We start from the raw sequence: 18415 nt of genomic DNA, 5'->3' as shown, positions 1-18415 counted from the left end.
ACAAATCTGTCCGCACACTAGTTAATTCTCTATCTTAGTCTGAGACTTTTACTTTTTTGATCTGGCATCCATAGCTAACCAGCTAGGAGGACTCCTCAAGATGAGCCTCTGCTGTGGAGAATTGGCACAATTTCAAGGCAAATGTGTCAGGCAGTAGATGTGTTATGCACATTTTAGTTATTTTCATTTGGTTTGGAGGCTTCACAGTTTCACAACTGGAGAATGCAGGAGTTTCTTTAGGCCTACAACACTGATATATAAAAAAAATAAATGTTAAAAAACAAGAACATTACTCATTTCCATGTAATTTTTTTTGTCAAGGAGCCACTGGAGAGGTGCTAAAGAGCCACATGTGGCTCCTGAGCCTCAGGTTGCCTACCCCTGATCTAAATCATCGTGTCTCTTAGGCTCTATCCCAACTAGGCTACTTAAGAAAGTCTTAACACTCACTTATTAGACATGATCAGTATATCTTTATTAACAGGCTATGTACCACAATCATTTAAGGTAGCTGTAATTAAACCTTTACTAAAAAACCCACCCTCGATCTAATTTCTAATCTTCCCTTTCTTTCAAAGATCCTTGAGAAAGTAGTTGCAGGCCAGCTGTGTGAATTTCTCTGTGATAATAATTTATTTGAGGAATTTCAGTCAGGATTTAGAGTGCATCATAGCACTGAGACAGCACTAGTTAAAATTACAAATGATCTTCTGATTGCTTCAGACAAAGGACTTGTCTCTGTACTTGTTTTATTAGATCTTAGTGCGGCATTTGACACAACTGACCATCAAATTCTGCTACAGAGACTGGAACATTTAATTGGCCTAAAAGGTTCTGCACTAAGCTGGTTCAAATCTTATTTATCTGATCGTTTTCAGGTCATCCATGTTCATGATAAATCATCTCTAAGTACTAAAGATTGTTTTGGAGTTCCACAAGGTTCTGTGCTTGGACCAATTCTGTTTACTTTATATATGCTTCCCCTAGGTAACATCATTAGAAATCACTCTGTAAATTTCCATTGCTATGCGGATGATACATCGATAAAGCCAGAAGAAACGGATCAATTAACTAAACTTCAAAAATGCCTTAAAGACATAAAAACCTGGATGAGCTCCGATTTCTTGATGTTACATTCAGACAAAACTGAAGTTATTGTTCTTGGCCCCAAACACCTCAGAAACTCTTTATCTGATGATATAGTTTCTCTGGATGGCATTGCTCTGGCCTCTAGCACTACTGTAAGAAACCTTGGAGTAATATTTATACAAGTCTTTAAAAACTCTTAAGCTAATTCAGAACGAAGCAGCACGTGTACTGACAGGAACTAAGAAATGAGATCACATTTCTCCTGTTTTAGCTTCTCTGCACTGACTCCCTGTAAAATCCAGAATTGAATTTAAAATCCTACTCCTAACATACAAAGCTTTAAATGGTCAAGCTCCGTCATATCTTAGTGAGCTCATAGTGCCATATTATCCCACTAGAACACTGCACTCGGAGAATGCAGGGTTACTCGTGGTCCCTAAAGTCTCCAAAAGTAGATCAGGAGCCAGAGCCTTCAGCTATCAGGCTCCTCTTCTGTGGAATCATCTTCCTGTTGTGGTCTGGGAGGCAGACACTGTCGTCACATTTAAGACTAGACTTAAAGGACAACTTCGGTATTTTTCAACCTGGGCTCTATTTCCCCATGTGTATGTGTGCGTATGATTCATGGGTACCACTCGTTCTAAAATTGGTTCAGTATTGAGCCGCGAAATGAGCTTAAACGGTAATGGGGGCAAATGCGTCCCGTATAAAAGTGCTTTTTTTCGCCACTGACCGGTTCAGATCGCCAGTGTTATCTCTGTAGATAGCATATTGTAGCGGCCCTGGGGCAGTGGTGAGTGTGAATGAGTGGAGTCAGCTGTCAGTCAGTGTTGGAGCAGAAAGGCGGAAGGCGTCCCCGCTTGGTAATGTAAATGAGTATGTGTGTATGAAGTGTGTGTTATACTAGAAAAGTCAGAGGACGGAGTCTTTTACGTGCTACCCCCTGGAGTGTTACCAGAGTTTTTGGAGTGCTCAAATAAATGGTCCTTTTTCCCGAACGCAAGAACAGGATGTCGCGCAACACCCCGTACAGCTTTCATAGGCTGCCTTTGTCAGACGGCGAGATGCTGAAGTTGTGGCTAGTTGTGCTACAAATGGATGCTAACACTCCTGTCCAGACACTGCGCCTTGCAGACCATCGGGTCTGCAGTGCTCACTTCTCCCAAGATGACTACTGCCAGCCGAAGAAGAGAAGACATCCCATCCCGAAACACCTCTTCCTCAAGAAAACGGCTGTCCCACGAGCAGAGAGAGCTACAGACACAGTGGAGCAAAGCTCGTGACATCACACAACCCAGAGGTAAGGGAAAGGCTAAGTTAGCATGCTATTTACAGAGATAGCACTGGCGATCTGAACCGGTCAGTGGTGAAAAAACACACACTTCACACACACATACTCATTTACAATACCGAGCGGGGACGCCTTCCGCCTCTCTGCTCCTACACTGACTGACAGCTGACTCCACCCATTCACACTCACCACTGCCCGAGGGCCGCTACAATATGCTATCAATCATATGCACACATACACATGGGGAAATAGAGCCCAGGTTGAAAAATACCAAAGTTGTCCTTTAAGACTTTCCTCTTTGATAAAGCTTATAGTTAGGGCCAGCTCAGGCTTGCCTTGTACCAGCCTCTAATTAGGCTGACTTAGGCCTAGTCTGCCGGAGGACCCCCTATAATACACCGGGCACCTTCTCTCCTTCTCTCTCTCTCTCTCTCTCTCTCTCTCTCTCTCTCTCTCTCTCTCTCTCTCTCTCTCTCGTGTCCTATTACTGCATCTTGCTAACTCAGCCATTCTGGATGTCACTAACTCGGCTTCTTCTCCGGAGCCTTTGTGCTCCACTGTCTCTCAGGTTAACTCGTATTGCAGCGATGCCTGGATAGTGTGACGTGTGTGGTTGTGCTGCTGCCGTGGTCCTGCCAGATGCCTCCTTCTGCTGTTATCATTAGTCATACTTCTACTGTTAAGACATATGATTATTGTCACAAATGTATACTATCAGATATTAATATATACTTTCAACATATTGTACCACAGTAACCAGAACTATAATTATAATATTATTACTTTGATTAATTTTGTCGTAAGCTACTGTCATTACCGTCTGTCCTGCATCTCTCTCTGTCTCTGTCTCTCTCTCTCTGTATCTCTCTCTCTCTCTCTCTCTCTGTCTCATTGTGTTATACGGATTACTGTTAATTTATTATGTTGATCTGTTCTGTACGACATCTATTGCACGTCTGTCCGTCCTGGAAGAGGGATCCCTCCTCAGTTGCTCTTCCTGAGGTTTCTACCGTTTTTTCCCCCATTAAAGGGTTTTTTTTGGGGAGTTTTTCCTTATCCGCTGTGAGGGTCCTAAGGACAGAGGAATGTCGTATGCTGTAAAGCCCTGTGAGGCAAATTGTGATTTGTGATATTGGGCTTTATAAATAAAATTGATTGATTGATTGATTGACTTAAGACTTTCCTTTTTGATAAAGCTTATAGTTAAGTCTGGCTCAGGCTTGCCTTGTACCAGCCCCTAGTTAGGCTGACATAGGCCTAGTCTGCCGGGGGACCTCCTATAATACACCACCTATACAGTAATACACGAGCACCTTCTCTCCTTCGCTCTCTCTCTCTCTCTCTCTCTCTCTCTCTCTCTCTCTCTCCTTTGCTAACATTCATGTCCTGTTATTGCATCTCTCTAACTTGGCTCTACTGCATGTCACTAACTAGGCTTCTTCTCCAGAGCCTTTGTGCTCCACTGTCTGGCAGGTTACCTCGTATTGCAGCTGTGCCTGGATCGTGTGACATGGTTGTGCTTCTGCAGTGGTCCTGCCAGATGCCTCCCGTTTACTGTTATCATTAGTCATACTTCTACTGTCATTATACACATATGATTATTGTCACATACATATACTATCGTATATAAATATATACATACAACATATTGTACCAAAATAGCCGTAATTATTATTGTAATATTATTACTTCATGTGATTGATGACAGCTGAACCTGCCTGCAGTGATGTTGATTCACAAGTCAAACTTTTTTTGCAGTCTTTTGATCTTACTGCTGTCAAATTCTTCTTTTTTATTCACTGCTGGTTTATGTGAAGTGGTGTTTGATGATTTATGGCTGTGGATTGTGAAATCTAAAGGTGATATTTGGTGGATTGAAACTAGGCCTGTCATCCCAGGAGGCTGACTAGCCAACAGCCTTAGCTGTAGCTACCACCTGGCTTTGGATGCTACCATCACCTTGGCCTTTGCAGCTACCACCACCAGATCTTAACACCTACCACCACTAGGCCCTGCAGCGGCCCTTCCACCGGGCCGGGCCCTGCAGCAGACCGGGCCCTGCGGCAGCCCATCCACCAAGTCAGGCCCCGCAGCAGCCCATCCACCAAGCCAGGCCCTGCAGCAGACCAGGCCCTGCAGCAGCCCATCCACCAAGCCAGGCCCTGCAGCCCATCCACCAAAGCCAGGCCCTGCAGCAACCCATCCACCAAGCCAGGCCCTGCAGCAGCCCATCCACCAAGCCAGGCCCTGTAACAGACCAGTACAGGAGCAGCCAGCAGCAGCCAGGCCTCAAGCCTCCAGGAGCAGTGTCCACCATAGCTCCAGCAGCTGCTGGCTACCACCAGGCCAGGCTAACACTGTTGCTCCTGCAACAGCTGCATTGCCTCCTCCACCACCAGTGTTAGCCGGGGAGCTAACACAAGGCCCAGGCATCTGGAGCAACCCAGCTAACCAGACCAGCTAACCAGCCCAGTCAGCGGCTGGTGAAGAAAGAATGCCGAACGGAAGAAACAACACACGGGGCAAAGACATGACAACTACAGACAACCTGGAAGAGATTAAAAGATCTCTAAACTTTATGTCAGGTGAGCTGACAAAGTTAACATCGCAGCAGGATCGACTAATTTGACTAATAGAGGAAGTGAAATCACTGAAAGCCATGCTGACAGAGAAAGACATAAAGATAATACTGCTGGAGCAGAGAGTGGATGAACTGGAGCAATACACAAGACAAGACAACGTAGTATTAACAGGTCTTGAAACTTGACACCGCACCTATGCTAGAGCTACTGCAAACTTGGAGACATCAGAAGATGCCCCGCAGGAAGAACTGCTGACATTGGAACAACAAGTGGTGGACTTTTTGCGCTGTAAGAACATAAACATCCAAAGTGATGCTATTTCTGTTTGTCACACATTACCAAGAAAGACAGAGAAGGCAAAACCAGCTATCATCATGAGAATCATCAGTAGAAAGCAGAGGAATGATTTGTTAATGCAAGCAAAGAAACTGAGAGGTACTAATGTATACTTAAATGAACATTTAACAAGAAAAAATGGCATTGCATGAGAGGCAAGGATGTTGAGAAAACAGAAAAAAATCACAGCAACATGGACCCGAAATGGCAATGTATGGATTAGGGAAGAAGAAAGGTCACAGGCTAAGATGATAAGAGACCTCAAAGACCTAGATAAATTCAGAAGAAGATAATGAAGCTTGGTTGATGTAACTGAAATCAAAGTTGAAGTCAAACTTGATATAGGTGTAAGGTAATGGATTGAAGAGTGGACACAGAATAGATACATATACTGGAACATGGATCCATATACAAACTTAGATGCAGATTCTGAGAGTAAAATATATGATGTAGAAAAGGGTATAAACAAAAACATATTAATTCCTGTTAACAACAAATGTGAGTATTACACTGAGGAGCAATTTAATGATAAACTAAATTTGAATGGAACGCTGTCTATCATCCATTTCAGCAGTAGAAGTATAAATTGTAACTTAACAAAAATAAAAGATTACTTAAAGCAGTTCAGAAAGAGTTTTAGTATAATTGCAGTGTCAGAAACATGGTTGAAGGATGGGGATATGGATGAATTTCAGATAGAGGGATATGAGTTGTATTATGTAAATGGAAAGAATAGAAAAGGTAGAGGGGTAGCTTTGTATATCAACTCAACTTTGAACTGTAAGGTTGTTCGTAACATGACAACTGTTGTCGACAGTATTATGGAAAGTATCACAGTGGAAATTATTAATGAAAAAGCTAAAAATGTTATAATCAGTTGTGTCTATAGATCACCAGGTTCCTGCATAGAGACATTTACAGACAAAATAATGGAGCTGTTTGACAGGGGCCATAATAAGACTGTGTTTTTATGTGGAGACTTTAACATTGATCTTGAAAATCCAAGTTCACTGTATACAACAAGTGAAATCATAAATTCAATGTATAGTTTGAGTCTGTTTCCAATGATATCTAAACCAACAAGAATCACATCACAGACTGCAACTATTATTGACAATATTTTCACAAATGCAGTTGATGGAAATGTAGTGAGTGGGATCTTGATAACTGATGTAAGTGATCATTTACCTGTTTTTGCAGTTTATAAAAACTGTCAATGTAATACAACGGAATTCAACTCAGAAAATTGATAAGAAACAGATCAAAAGAAGCCCTGGAGTCACTGAAAGAAGACCTAAAAAAACAAAATTGGGATGGAGTGATGGAGTGTACTTAAATGATGTAAATATAGCTTATGATTCATTCATGACGTTATTGATAGATTTGTATGAAAAAAACTGTAAACTCAGAAGTCTTGCCAAGAAAAATGCTATTGACAAACCATGATGACTAAAGGACTACGGAATGCCTGCAAGAAGAAAAATTATTTATATAGATGTTTTTTAAAATTAAGGTCAAAAGAAGCAGAAGATAGGCATAAGAAATATAAAAATAGATTAGTATGGATAATAAAAAGGCATAAAAAGGAATACTATGGTGATTTACTAAATAAAAATAGAAGCAATATGAAGGCTACATGGGGAATAAGAAATAGTGTAATAAAAAATGATAAAATAAAATCAGCTCTTCCAAATTATTTTGTGAAAGAAAATCATGACATTTATGACAAAACTGAAATAGCAAGCGAGTTTAATGATTTTTTTTTGTAAATGTAGGTCCTAGTCTTGCAGCAAACATACCAACAATAAATGACAATGCAGATGAGAACAGAGTAAGGGATAATGTGAATAGTATTTTTCTTGGTAAGGTTGAAAAAGAAGAAATACTGAGTATTGTAAAAGGTTGTGCAAGTAAAGGATCCACTGACTGTGTAGATATGGACATGATATTAGTAAAGAACATAATTGAACTGGTTATTGAACCATTTACATACATACGCAATCTATCATTTTCAACAGGGATATTTCCTGAAAGTATGCAAACAGCCAAAGTAATTCCACTTTATAAAAATGGAGATAAACATGTTTTCTCCAACTACAGACCAGTATCCTTGCTTCCACAATTTTCAAAAATATTAGAGAAATTATTTGTAACCAGGTTAGACAAATTCATCGACAGATACAATATATTAAGCAATAGTCAGTATGGATTTCGTACAAATCACTCCACAATGGCACTAATGGAATTAACTGAAGAAATATCCACTGCAATCGACGAGACATTATTTTTTAAGTATTTTTGTTGACCTCAAAAAGGCTTTTGATACCATAGATCATATTATACTTCTTAAGTAAATATGGTATCAGAGGGGTAGCACATCAGTGGGTTTCTAGCTACTTAGAAAACAGAAAGCAATTTGTGCAGATAAATAATGTAAAATCTGAATCATATCATATAAAGTGATTTTGTTAATTTATCCAAACTGTTCAAATGTATTCTGTTCAAATGTATTCTGTTTGCGGATGATACTACTTTATTTTATTCTGGGGAAGATATAACACAGGTGCTGAATGTGGTTAAAAAATAATTTGAAAGAATATGGTTTGATGTAAATAAATTATCGCTAAATCTTGAAAAAACAAACTTTATGATATTTAGTAATAGAGGGAAAGGCACTGATGCTTCAATTAATATAGATGGTATTGAAATTAATAGAGTAAGGGAAATGAAGTTTTTAGGTGTCATCCTGGATGAGAATTTGAGTTGGAAATCACATATAAATTATACAAAGGTAAAAATATCAAAAACAATTGCTCTGTTACACAAAGTAAAGGATTCATTAGATAATAAAGCATTGTACATTTTATACAACACCATGATTGTTCCGTATATGACCTACTGTGTTGACGTTTGGGGAAATGCTTGTAAAACATATACTCAGTCAATTTTCATTTTACAAAAAAGAGCTATAAGAATAATCAGTAGAAAACAATATAGAGATCCAACAAATCCATTATTCCTTCAGTTAAAAATGTTGAAATTTCATGAATTAGTAGATTACAGTATTCTGCAAATTATGTTTAAAGATTTGAAAAAAGAGAAAGCAAGTATAATTTAAAAGGAACAGAGATCTTTAAAAAACCAAGATTCAGAACTAAACTGATGGAACATTGCATTTCTGTGATAGGAATCAGTTTATGGAACAATCTGAACAAAAAAACCAAAGAATCCAAGTCAAACATTACATTTAAAAGAACAATTAAAGCCAGTATGTTAAGGAAATATATTGAAATATGTTAGTTATGTTTGATTGTCATACCCATTGTCATGAAAGGTATAGTATCTAAATAAAATAAATAAAAAAATAAATAAATAAAAATAAAAAATAAATGTTTGAATGGTATCAATTGAATTGTAACTCGGGAACCAAAAAGAACGTGACTGTTTGTGTTGTGGCCGGCAGCTATTTTATTTTATTTTTGTTTATTTTGTTGTTGTTGTTTTAATTTAAGTGCTTTGTAAATTGATTTTTTGGGATAAAGGGGCGGATTAAATAAGATTACTCTTCTTTCTGCTCCCTTTCATTCAGATTTGGGAATGTTGTGTTTATATTGTATTATTATAATTATTTTTTTTTTTTCAATGAATGAAATAAAAATAAATAAATAAATAAATAAATTACTTAATGTTGTTGTAAGCTGTCATTACTGTCTGTCCTGCATCTCTCTTGGTCTCTGTCTCTGTCTCTCTTTTTCTGTATCATTTTGTCATATGGATAATTGTTAATTTATTATGTTGATCTGTTCTGTATGACATCTATTGCACATCTGTCTGTCCTGGAAGAGGGATCCCTCCTCAGTTGCTCTTCCTGAGGTTTCTACCATTTTTCCCCATAAAAGGGTTTTTTTGGAGGAGTTTTTCCTTATCCGCTGTGAGGGTCCAAAGGACAGAAGAATGTTGTATGCTGTAAAGCCCTGTGAGGCAAATTGCTATGTGTTATCTGTGATATTGGGCTTTATAAATAAAACTGAATTAAATTGAATTGAATTGAAAGGCCTCTTCCAAGTTAGAGTCAAAGATGAAGACTACCTCTAAAACACACACCTCTTTGAACTCTTCATGAACCACCACAACATCTGGTGTATTGGCAGATAGATGTTAAAAAGTACCTGGGTTACTGTTACAGAGATGAAGCATGGAATGTTCAATCTGGAAATCCATCGGTAAAAAAAAAAAAAAAAAATTCTCCCTTTACCTCTGGAGGCACAGCCCGGAGTTTTTCGACTAACAGAAGTGCAGGGGCCTCAGCAATCGCTCACACCCTTCACTTCCGGCGGTGCCCCCAGGGAATCGCCGTGTTGTTTACAAATACTTCGGGTAGAAAACCAGCAGAGTTTAGCTATATATCACATTTTTCACGTCACTATATCACCATGTAGACTAATCTGATGTTTGTTAAGTCAATAAACACAATGATTGAACAAAAGTTACTATTTCTGTGTGCACGTTTTGTAAATAATAATAACATCGTAGATTAGCTGGGCTAACCGTTAGCTGTTGACATTAGCCGTTAGCGGTGTCTGTAATAACCATAGACTGTATAAAAATAAGGTAATAACTCAATAAACGGTCCGTGAATAAAATATTTTTTCCAGCGGATATCTTAGTTACATCATGATTGAGCTAGCAAAGCAGTTTGTGTTGCTATGTGTGGTATTTATTCAGTTATGGGAAATCACGATGTCTAGAAAGCATTAGTGGCTGCAGCTGACAGGGACAGCTAACAGCAGCAGCAAAGCTAACATCAGGATATCATCTGTTAAAAGCCTCTCGTTGTCGGATACGACATGAAACTACTCCAGTTAGCTCAACCATGTTGTAACTAAGACATCTGCTGGAAAAAAAAATTTTTTCACGTTGACGAGATGGCGTTTTGGGTGGAGCGGTCGCTATGAACGCGGAGCTTGCTGTTTCTGTAGGTACACATTTCCTGGGGACAGCTGCACGTCTCGGCCACGCCCCCTCCCTTGTGATTGGCTAAAGTGCAGCATCGTTCAAACTCAAAGCCCCGCCCTCCCCACCTCTCTAGTCGTCTTTCACACAGGGCTGCTGACAGATTCTACAATGTAAATTGCAGAATCTGTCTTGAGAGATTATGGAATGTTTGACACTGGAATGTCTGTACATTCTCACTTAAGGTGAAAAATGGTTTGATATGTCCCTTGTCCACTATTCTGTCATGATATGCTATGTACATTGCTTTGCAAGCATTCAAAATGTGTGACATTGTTTCAGTGATCTGTTCTGTGGGGTGATGCAAACAGTGAGGAACCTGTGTTGTAGGAAACCAGATGGAGAGGTTGAGTCGGGTTTGACAGACTTGTAGTCTATAGCTTTTACTGTGAATGTGACAATGTCCTCACTGAGTGCAGTGTTCTTGGGAAATGAATGAGAAACAGAATGATCAGCACAGGAAAGACATGAAAGTTCCCTCTGAAGTTTTAATCCAGTCCTGTGTTGTTGTTGTTGTTGTAATCCATAAATTCGCCGGGTGCATGTAGGTGTTAGTGAGTGACTGTGTCCACCATATGTGGCTGTTGCCTTGACAGAGATGAGCGGTTCAGTTATAATGTCCTCTGAGACCCTCACAGTCCCAGAGTCAGACCACGCCCACTCCAGGAACACTTCAGAAAAAAACTAAAGAAAACAAAAATGTGTCCTTATCACACTCCATACATTGGAGCCTATTTTTATAAGTGTGGTTGCTTGCTTTTTTGCGTACTTGACCAAATAATACCTAAGATTTCAATGACTAGTCCCCTGTCTGACACACACAATTTTCATAAGCTCTTTATGTGGCGTGTTGTGAGCATAATGTAGCAAGGTCTTAACTTTAATTTGAAGGTTGATTTGATGAATTTGATGAAATATTCTGTTACTGTGTATCATTTCTTACCAAATAACTTCTTAACAACTTGGGCAGAACTTGCTAATGGAGAAATTCCACAAGCTACTGAAAGATGATTACATTCATGTTTTGACTTTTTTTTGACTCTTCTAATCAAAAGTTGAATACACAACTTCTTAAATGTAAAATTTGGAGCAAGAGAGCAAATGTCCATTAATTCTAATTAATAAAGCACCGGTGGACAGTTTTGAAAATGTCTGAACACATTTCCTCAGGGCACAGTTACTTACAGTAAAGTATGAGAAAGGAGATGCCATCTACATCCATGTAGCTAAACAATAAAAAAAATACCATTATTTGTTTGTAGCTATAGCTGTTTCCCATGTCAACACCGCACACACACAAAGTGGCATCCTGTGAGTAGTTTAAGGGATGTGAATGTGCATATTAATAAACCACTATAATCTCATAAATCATTTTGACTGCGGGCACGCCCCCTCCCCCCTTATTGGCTGCTGCGCGCTTTATGTCGGTTACGTCCCCTCTTAGCAATTTAAATAGTGCCTTGCGCAATTTGATGAATAGTGTCGTTGTCAAAAGCGCTGGAAACAGATCAAGGAACGTTGATAGATGGACAGCTGGAAGAGAGAGGAGAAGAAGAGGAGCTGCGTCATGCCTCCTCCTCACGGTTACATGTAGTTATTTCTCTTCGGAGCTGGATCTCGGGGCGAGTTTCCTCAACTCTTACCGTGCTGTCCCGGGCTTTATGTTGTGTTGCTTTGCGTTTGTTCTGGAGAGCTATGGAAGGCAGAACATGCCAAGTCTAAGTGTTACAACTGCACGCGTGTCGACGTTCCTGTGAATATTTTCTCAGCTTCTCAAACTTTACTAGAGGAGGAAAAGCTTCGGCTCGTAAAGGTAACATCTTGTTTTTCCTCTTTCTTTTACCTCTGCGCGCGCATTTCTGAATAAAGCTTTCCTTTAGGCTTACATCTCCTGGTTGGAGATGTAAGCCTAAACACAGCATGTCAGTTAAGATAATTTAACATAGATACTGTATAAAGTTAGAACTAGTTAGGGACCGTTTGTTACTTATGGGGGGGGGGGGGGGGGGGGGGGTTGCACATCGAAGGAGGCATGTCAAATAATTTTGAAGCACTGGGGAGGGGCTTGTGTTTTTTTTATTTTGGCTAAGAGGAGCACATAGGCTACAAGTTTAAGTGGTTTTATTTGGTATTTATTTGAAATACCATCTAAACCCAAAATCCCATTGATGGGTTTGAAAGGTATGTTTTGTTTGAAAAATACCATAATCACACCATTTCTAGTAGTCAGAAAGTGTAAAAATGAATGTTACCATCCAATTTCTGTAATTTTTAGGGAGGATTTGCAATTTGCTAAAGAAATTAGCTGTTTGTTTTGGTGATAACTCTAACTCCATGCTGTTTGCTTGTTGCTTTGGCTCCAATTCTGCTTATATTTGGTGTGAATATAAAAAAATACAGATATTTATGGTGGAGGAAGGGCTATGCATTTACCCCCAGTCACCCACCAGGGAGGCTCAAAGAAAAATATTTGTAACTTTGGGGAGGGTCAAGATAAAAATAAATCAATAAAAAAAATCACAGCTCAGCCACCCCCTTCTCTGATAAATAAAGTACAGTCCCTTGATGCTGAATAAAACACTTTTATACTCTTCAAGTATTACATATAGTCTTTTAACTGGCACTCTTCCAAAAGTCCAATTTGTTGACTTCCCCCTTTCCTCCCTGCACACCAAAATACATTGTTGACTTACGGCCTGTTGCATTAAGTACCTTTCCCTCTGTGTACTTGCCAATCCAAAAATAAGATTACTTGTGGTATATTAACGTTATGGAGTTTCAGTGAACACAATTTTAATATATTTTGCACTTCATGTGCTGCACTACTATGTACAGAGACATATCTGTGAAAATATTTAAGTTATTCTCTTGTGTTGATCGATATGTTAGTGTCTGGGTCAACCTGTTACAGCTTTTAAAGGGATCATGTAACAATTATTAGCAGTCATGCTGAAGCCCTGTCTAGGTTTGTCACAGCAAATGAAAATGGCTGATGTGTGCCTAGTCATAAATACAAAGGGCAGAAAAGTGAATATAGCTGGGTCCAGCTGTTCTACCTGTCTCAGTTGTCAAACCTCTACTCTATGTGTCTAGGAGCCTTTGAGGGCCCACATCAGCATGGTGAACAGCCAAGCATCAGGCATACCGCCAGCCCCCAGGTCATGTGCAGGATGCGGGGGGAAGATTGCAGACCGCTTCCTGCTCTTCTCCATGGAGCGCTACTGGCACACTCATTGCCTCAAGTGCTCTTGCTGCCAAGCCCAGCTGGGGGACATTGGCACCACCTGCTACAGCAAAGGGGGCATGATTCTGTGTCGAAGCGACTACATCAGGTGAGAGGAAGGAAGAGGTGGCAGAGGAGGAGGAAGGAGGAGGCAAGAAAGCTGCTGGTTTTTAGATTTTGGAGGCTGTACAGACTGAGCAATCTGTGTTTTTGTGTTTGCAGACTGTTTGGGCACAGCGGGGCGTGCAGCGCCTGCGGCCAGTCGATCCCAGCCAATGAAATGGTGATGAGGGCGCAGGGAAATGTTTACCACCTCAAGGTAAATCCCCAGTTCTCACATCAATGGGCTTTATCTCCTGCTGCTTGTTTGACAGAAACATCTGGGATTTGTTGGGGAGAGACAGTGGAACGGGAGGATGTGTCCCCTTAGTATCAGGAGAGAAATTGGTTGTGTCCTCCATCATTTACCTCATGTACTCAATTTTACACTTTGATTGAGACATATTTTAAGATATTTCAAAGTGATTCATATATTTATTAATACTTATCAATCTGGTTTCAGTGTCTCAGGTGACTTTGCTGACAAAATTTTGTTTCAACTCTTGATATCATGCTCAAAATATATTACTGTGCTGTAGCAGGTTGAATTTGATCAATTTCTGACCCTTTGTTTATTTTCTGCTCCTCTGTAGTGTTTCAGCTGTGCCACCTGTAGAAACAGACTAATGCCTGGCGATCGTTTCCATTACATCAACGGTACAATCTTCTGTGAGCACGACAGACCCGGCGCTGTCTTGCTCAACAGCCACCTGCCTCCACTTCAGAGCAGCTCTGTGCTGACAGACCAGAAGGTGAATAAAGGGGTTATTGACATGACGATACAGAATCATCTGTATTTACAGCAAAGCATAAGTTCTCCTTGCATAGATATGAATATATTTATTAACCCTGGGGCACCAGCAGGACATGTCATTAATATGAAGAAAATGATGCAGCAAAGTGGGTAAAAATAAAAAATGTCAGAGGTGCTATTTTTTATAATGCAATCACCAGTGTTTACACCACAATATGTCACAGAAAGAAACAAAAAAAAGTGTCTTAAATATAACAGTAGAAAGAAAAGGTGAAAAACAATAGAGACTTTAAAGATAATGTATTTATAAATGGCAGTGGTGGAATGTACATTACTCAAGTACTGTACTGCAAGTGCATCTTTGAAGTACTTGTACTTTGCTGAAGCATTTTCTTGTTATGTTACTTTACACTTCTACTCCTTTTTATAGGGAAATATTGTACTTCTTATTAGCCATATCTCATCAGTGATTTTACAAATGAATACTTTATAAACACAGTGCATCATGGGCTTATAAAATACATTTTTTTTTCAGATTAATTTGTAAAAATGTATTTTATGTTTAAAATGAGCTCCACACTGACCAGATACAATATTAAGATACTACTTACATGTTAATAGGGGTGTAAATCACTAGTTTCATCACAATACAATATTATGTAGCTTCTTTGGACAATGATACAATATTTGCCGTTATTATAAAGTCTGCCACGCTGCTATTTTGATTGAGTGTAATTCAGGGGTCTGCGATCGATATGAGTCGGTATTATATGATCATTTAACACAATCTTTTTACAGAAGAAGCTGCTACCCCTTTCTTTTTTTACTTTTGGCTAAAAGGATAAAAACCACACATACACAATGTAAATAAGTTGTTAAGTTTACTTAAAATTGACTCCATTAACACATATAAAACAGCACATGGGATAAATTAACCCTCAGATCTTTTTGTAAGAAATCCTTTTTTGGAAGAAAAGTTTTCATTTAAACCCAAACCATCATCCTTTTCCTAAAACATCAGGACTATCTGGCTCAAAGCTGAAGGCAAACTTCTCCAAACAGCCATAAAACAACAGCATCATAATACAAAAGTGATTTGGCTCATTAACTGTCAAGGTTCATAGACAAAACAACTGTTTTTAGCTAGTCACCCATTATAAGCTTAAGCACCTTTACATTACTGAAATTAGCCCAGCAGCTAGTGGACATTTTCTTTAGCAAGAGCTAAACAAATTGCTCACTGCATCTCCCAACAGAATAGTGCGATTAAATTTCAGCCTGCATGCATGTTTTTTTTCAGCTTAACATTATTGAGACAGAGCAGCTGATGTTGCTGCAAGAAGTTAGCAGAGTGAGATGCCCAGCAAGTCAGGTAACATAATGTTGTGTCTTATCTCGTAACTGGATGGATTGTTACACCCCTACATTAATGCAGCAGTAATTGTTATCCAGTATTATATATATATAATAACATGAAAGTGACAGGTATTATTCTGCTAATAATGCTTTTACTGTTGATACTTATTTACTTGTCTTACTTCCACTGAAGTATAATTGTGAAAGCATTACATAGTAATGCATACAGTTGAGTATTGGTAGAGTAATTAGGAATCTAAATACTTCTTCCACCAGTGAAAAATCAAATATGATTGTGGAACAATGATGCTAAGTGATTTTCCAGTGCTCTTTACAGCTTGTGCATTACTACTATAATGTAAGAAATGATTTTAAATCATATTGCATTTCATATTGTTTTGTTTTTTAGATTTTATTAATTCTCAAATAGGTATTATACAATAGATTGTATTTGTTCATGTGGGTGTGTCTATGAGAGAACAGAAACATGAACACAAAAGAACAGCTGTGGGGCTTTGTGTTCATATAGCCAGAGGGTATCTGTTGTGCCAGTGACCCTGACCCTTCTCCCTCTCTCTTGTCTTGTCTGCAGGTATGCTGAGTGGCAGAAGTGCTGAGTGTCGCCCTCACCCTTCCTCCAAGCTTCACTTTTCTTCGGTGCACTATTCTTCTCCTGCTACTGTCATTGTTGTGGATTCTCATCACTGACCCGCCTCTCCTCCTCAGGGAGGACGCAGTTTCTCACCAACATCCCTGCCCATCACCATGCCAGAGACTATGTACCACATTCAAAGTCCCATTTATGTCGTGTTCAACGTTAATGTGGTCTGTGCATCATGCAAAGACTTAGTGCTGACTGCACTGGCAAAAGGCTGCTTCAGGACTTAGAAAAAAGTGGAGGAAAACAATGACGATGAAAGCCTGCACCAACTGGAAGATGGAATCAAAGATCCTCAAATGAACATTTGATGGACTGCTGTAAAATGACTGTCAAAGCTTTGCTTATGCCATGTGGCATCCATTTCCCTGAGCGTCAGTGTTTTTAATGAACTCTTGATCTCTCTCTTGTATTTGTTAATCTGAGATCTAACACACTGAGTATGGAATATAAAATTGATGGGTGTCAGGCAAAAATCCAGAGTATCTGTAAGTATTCATTCATAGAAAACCTTTTAATGAGTTTAAAAAATGTTTGTCAGAAGTGAGATTCAAATCTTGAACATAAACTTTTTTTTTTAAAATACTTGAGGAAAACAAAATGTAATGTTGCTGTATGATTACTTTTCAGACGCCCTGCACAAAGCACTGAAATATCCAGTGACATTTTTTTCTTTAACTTCTGTAGAGTTTCATTTCTTCATCAGATGCCAGTTCAATGTGTGAAAAACAAATTGTGGAGTTAAAATTAAAAATCCTATAAAATGATTTTCCTGTTACATGTCATGAATCGCGTCATTTTGAAGCCCCTCAATGGCATTAGAGTGCCATTGTATTGCATGGCACCTAGCACCGTGGATGTGACTGTCTCTCTCACTCTCTTTAGCCCTGTATGGTGAAAACATGCCTGATTACCCTGAGGAATGGAATTAAGGGGCTTGAGCTCTGACCATTTACAGAAGCAATTAAACATGAGCCCTGTATCTGTGTTGCTGGAGCTCTTGGGAGGCTGAACTTGGGGCATATCCTGTGGCTGACTGGCTCAGTGGCTGCCTGCCTCTAATAAAGCCTAATCTGAAAGCAGGCTAATTAAAGGGGAGTGGCACCTTCTATATCCAGGGCATTTGAAACAATCTGATGTATTTACTGTTTACCATGTTCTAATTAAAGCTCCAACACAGACTGGTTTGTTTCCCACCACAGCTCTTTGTTCTCTGCCACTCTGCATGGCTTCTGAAAATGATTTTCCTGAGCTGCATCTAATTTGTTCTAACTCTGAGTGCCTTTTTAATGCTACGTAAAAACTTCCAAGTCTCAGCATACCATCGGAGGTTGGAAGTTAATCTCAGTGTGATAGCAGCAGTAGAAAGCAGAAGATAGGATCTGCTCTACTTTCACACCTTGTCTGGGAGCATGGCAGCCATCAAACTCACACCTTAATGCGCTTAGCTATTTCAAAACGTCCCACTTGTCGTGGTAGGTGCTGATACTGCATCAATTATTTATTCCACGTCTGATCAAGAAGCGTCACGCAAATTCATTAACGTATGCAAATGATCACAATTACAATTATCTTTGTATCGTGATGGTGAAGAAATAAAACCTCGGCACATTCCCAAGTCCCACTGCACCACAAGTTACACTTTGCATTCAAACTAATCAAGCCTCATCTGCCTTTTCCTAATTAGCCGGAACGTTCTCAGATGCCAATTAGCAGGTCTCATGAAAAGGCTCTTTGCCATGAGGCGTTGTCTTTTATCAGAGCTTCTGCAGGTGTGTGGCTCACCATGTAGCCTGTGTCATAGGAAAGTGTTTATTCCTGCTAATTAATCATATTAACACATGCAGATGAGTGTAATTGCCTGAGCGCCTCCACCTCACACTGTGTGAAGACACAAGATGATGCCAGGATATTTTTACATGCTCATGATGAAGAGGACCAGTGAAGCCTCCTTCTTGCCCAGACACTCCCGTGATATAGATCCAAGATGGCTGCCCTCCTTTAGCCCAGTTCT

General features: G+C 39.4%; 1 protein-coding gene across 2 annotated transcripts; it reads left to right on the top strand.

Moving 5' to 3' along the window:
- The first annotated feature begins 11765 nt into the window (after nucleotides 1–11765).
- Nucleotides 11766–17168, top strand: lmo4lb (LIM domain only 4-like b). Of its 2 annotated transcripts, none has more exons than XM_033618791.2 (5): nucleotides 11766–12124; nucleotides 13405–13643; nucleotides 13757–13853; nucleotides 14227–14385; nucleotides 16336–17168. In XM_033618791.2, exons 2-5 carry the CDS (start codon nucleotides 13429–13431, stop codon nucleotides 16342–16344), a joined length of 480 nt encoding a protein of 159 aa, XP_033474682.1. In that variant the 5' UTR covers nucleotides 11766–12124; nucleotides 13405–13428; the 3' UTR covers nucleotides 16345–17168. The 2 variants fall into 2 exon arrangements, with proteins under 2 accessions (XP_033474682.1, XP_078027114.1); XM_078170988.1 differs by lacking the exon at nucleotides 16336–17168 and adding an exon at nucleotides 15688–16321.
- The last annotated feature ends 1247 nt before the right edge of the window (nucleotides 17169–18415 follow it).

Source organism: Epinephelus lanceolatus, chromosome 9 (genome assembly GCF_041903045.1).
Source record: "Epinephelus lanceolatus isolate andai-2023 chromosome 9, ASM4190304v1, whole genome shotgun sequence".
Classification (NCBI taxonomy): Eukaryota; Metazoa; Chordata; class Actinopteri; order Perciformes; family Serranidae; genus Epinephelus; species Epinephelus lanceolatus.
This window is presented reverse-complemented; position numbering and strand designations above follow the sequence as displayed.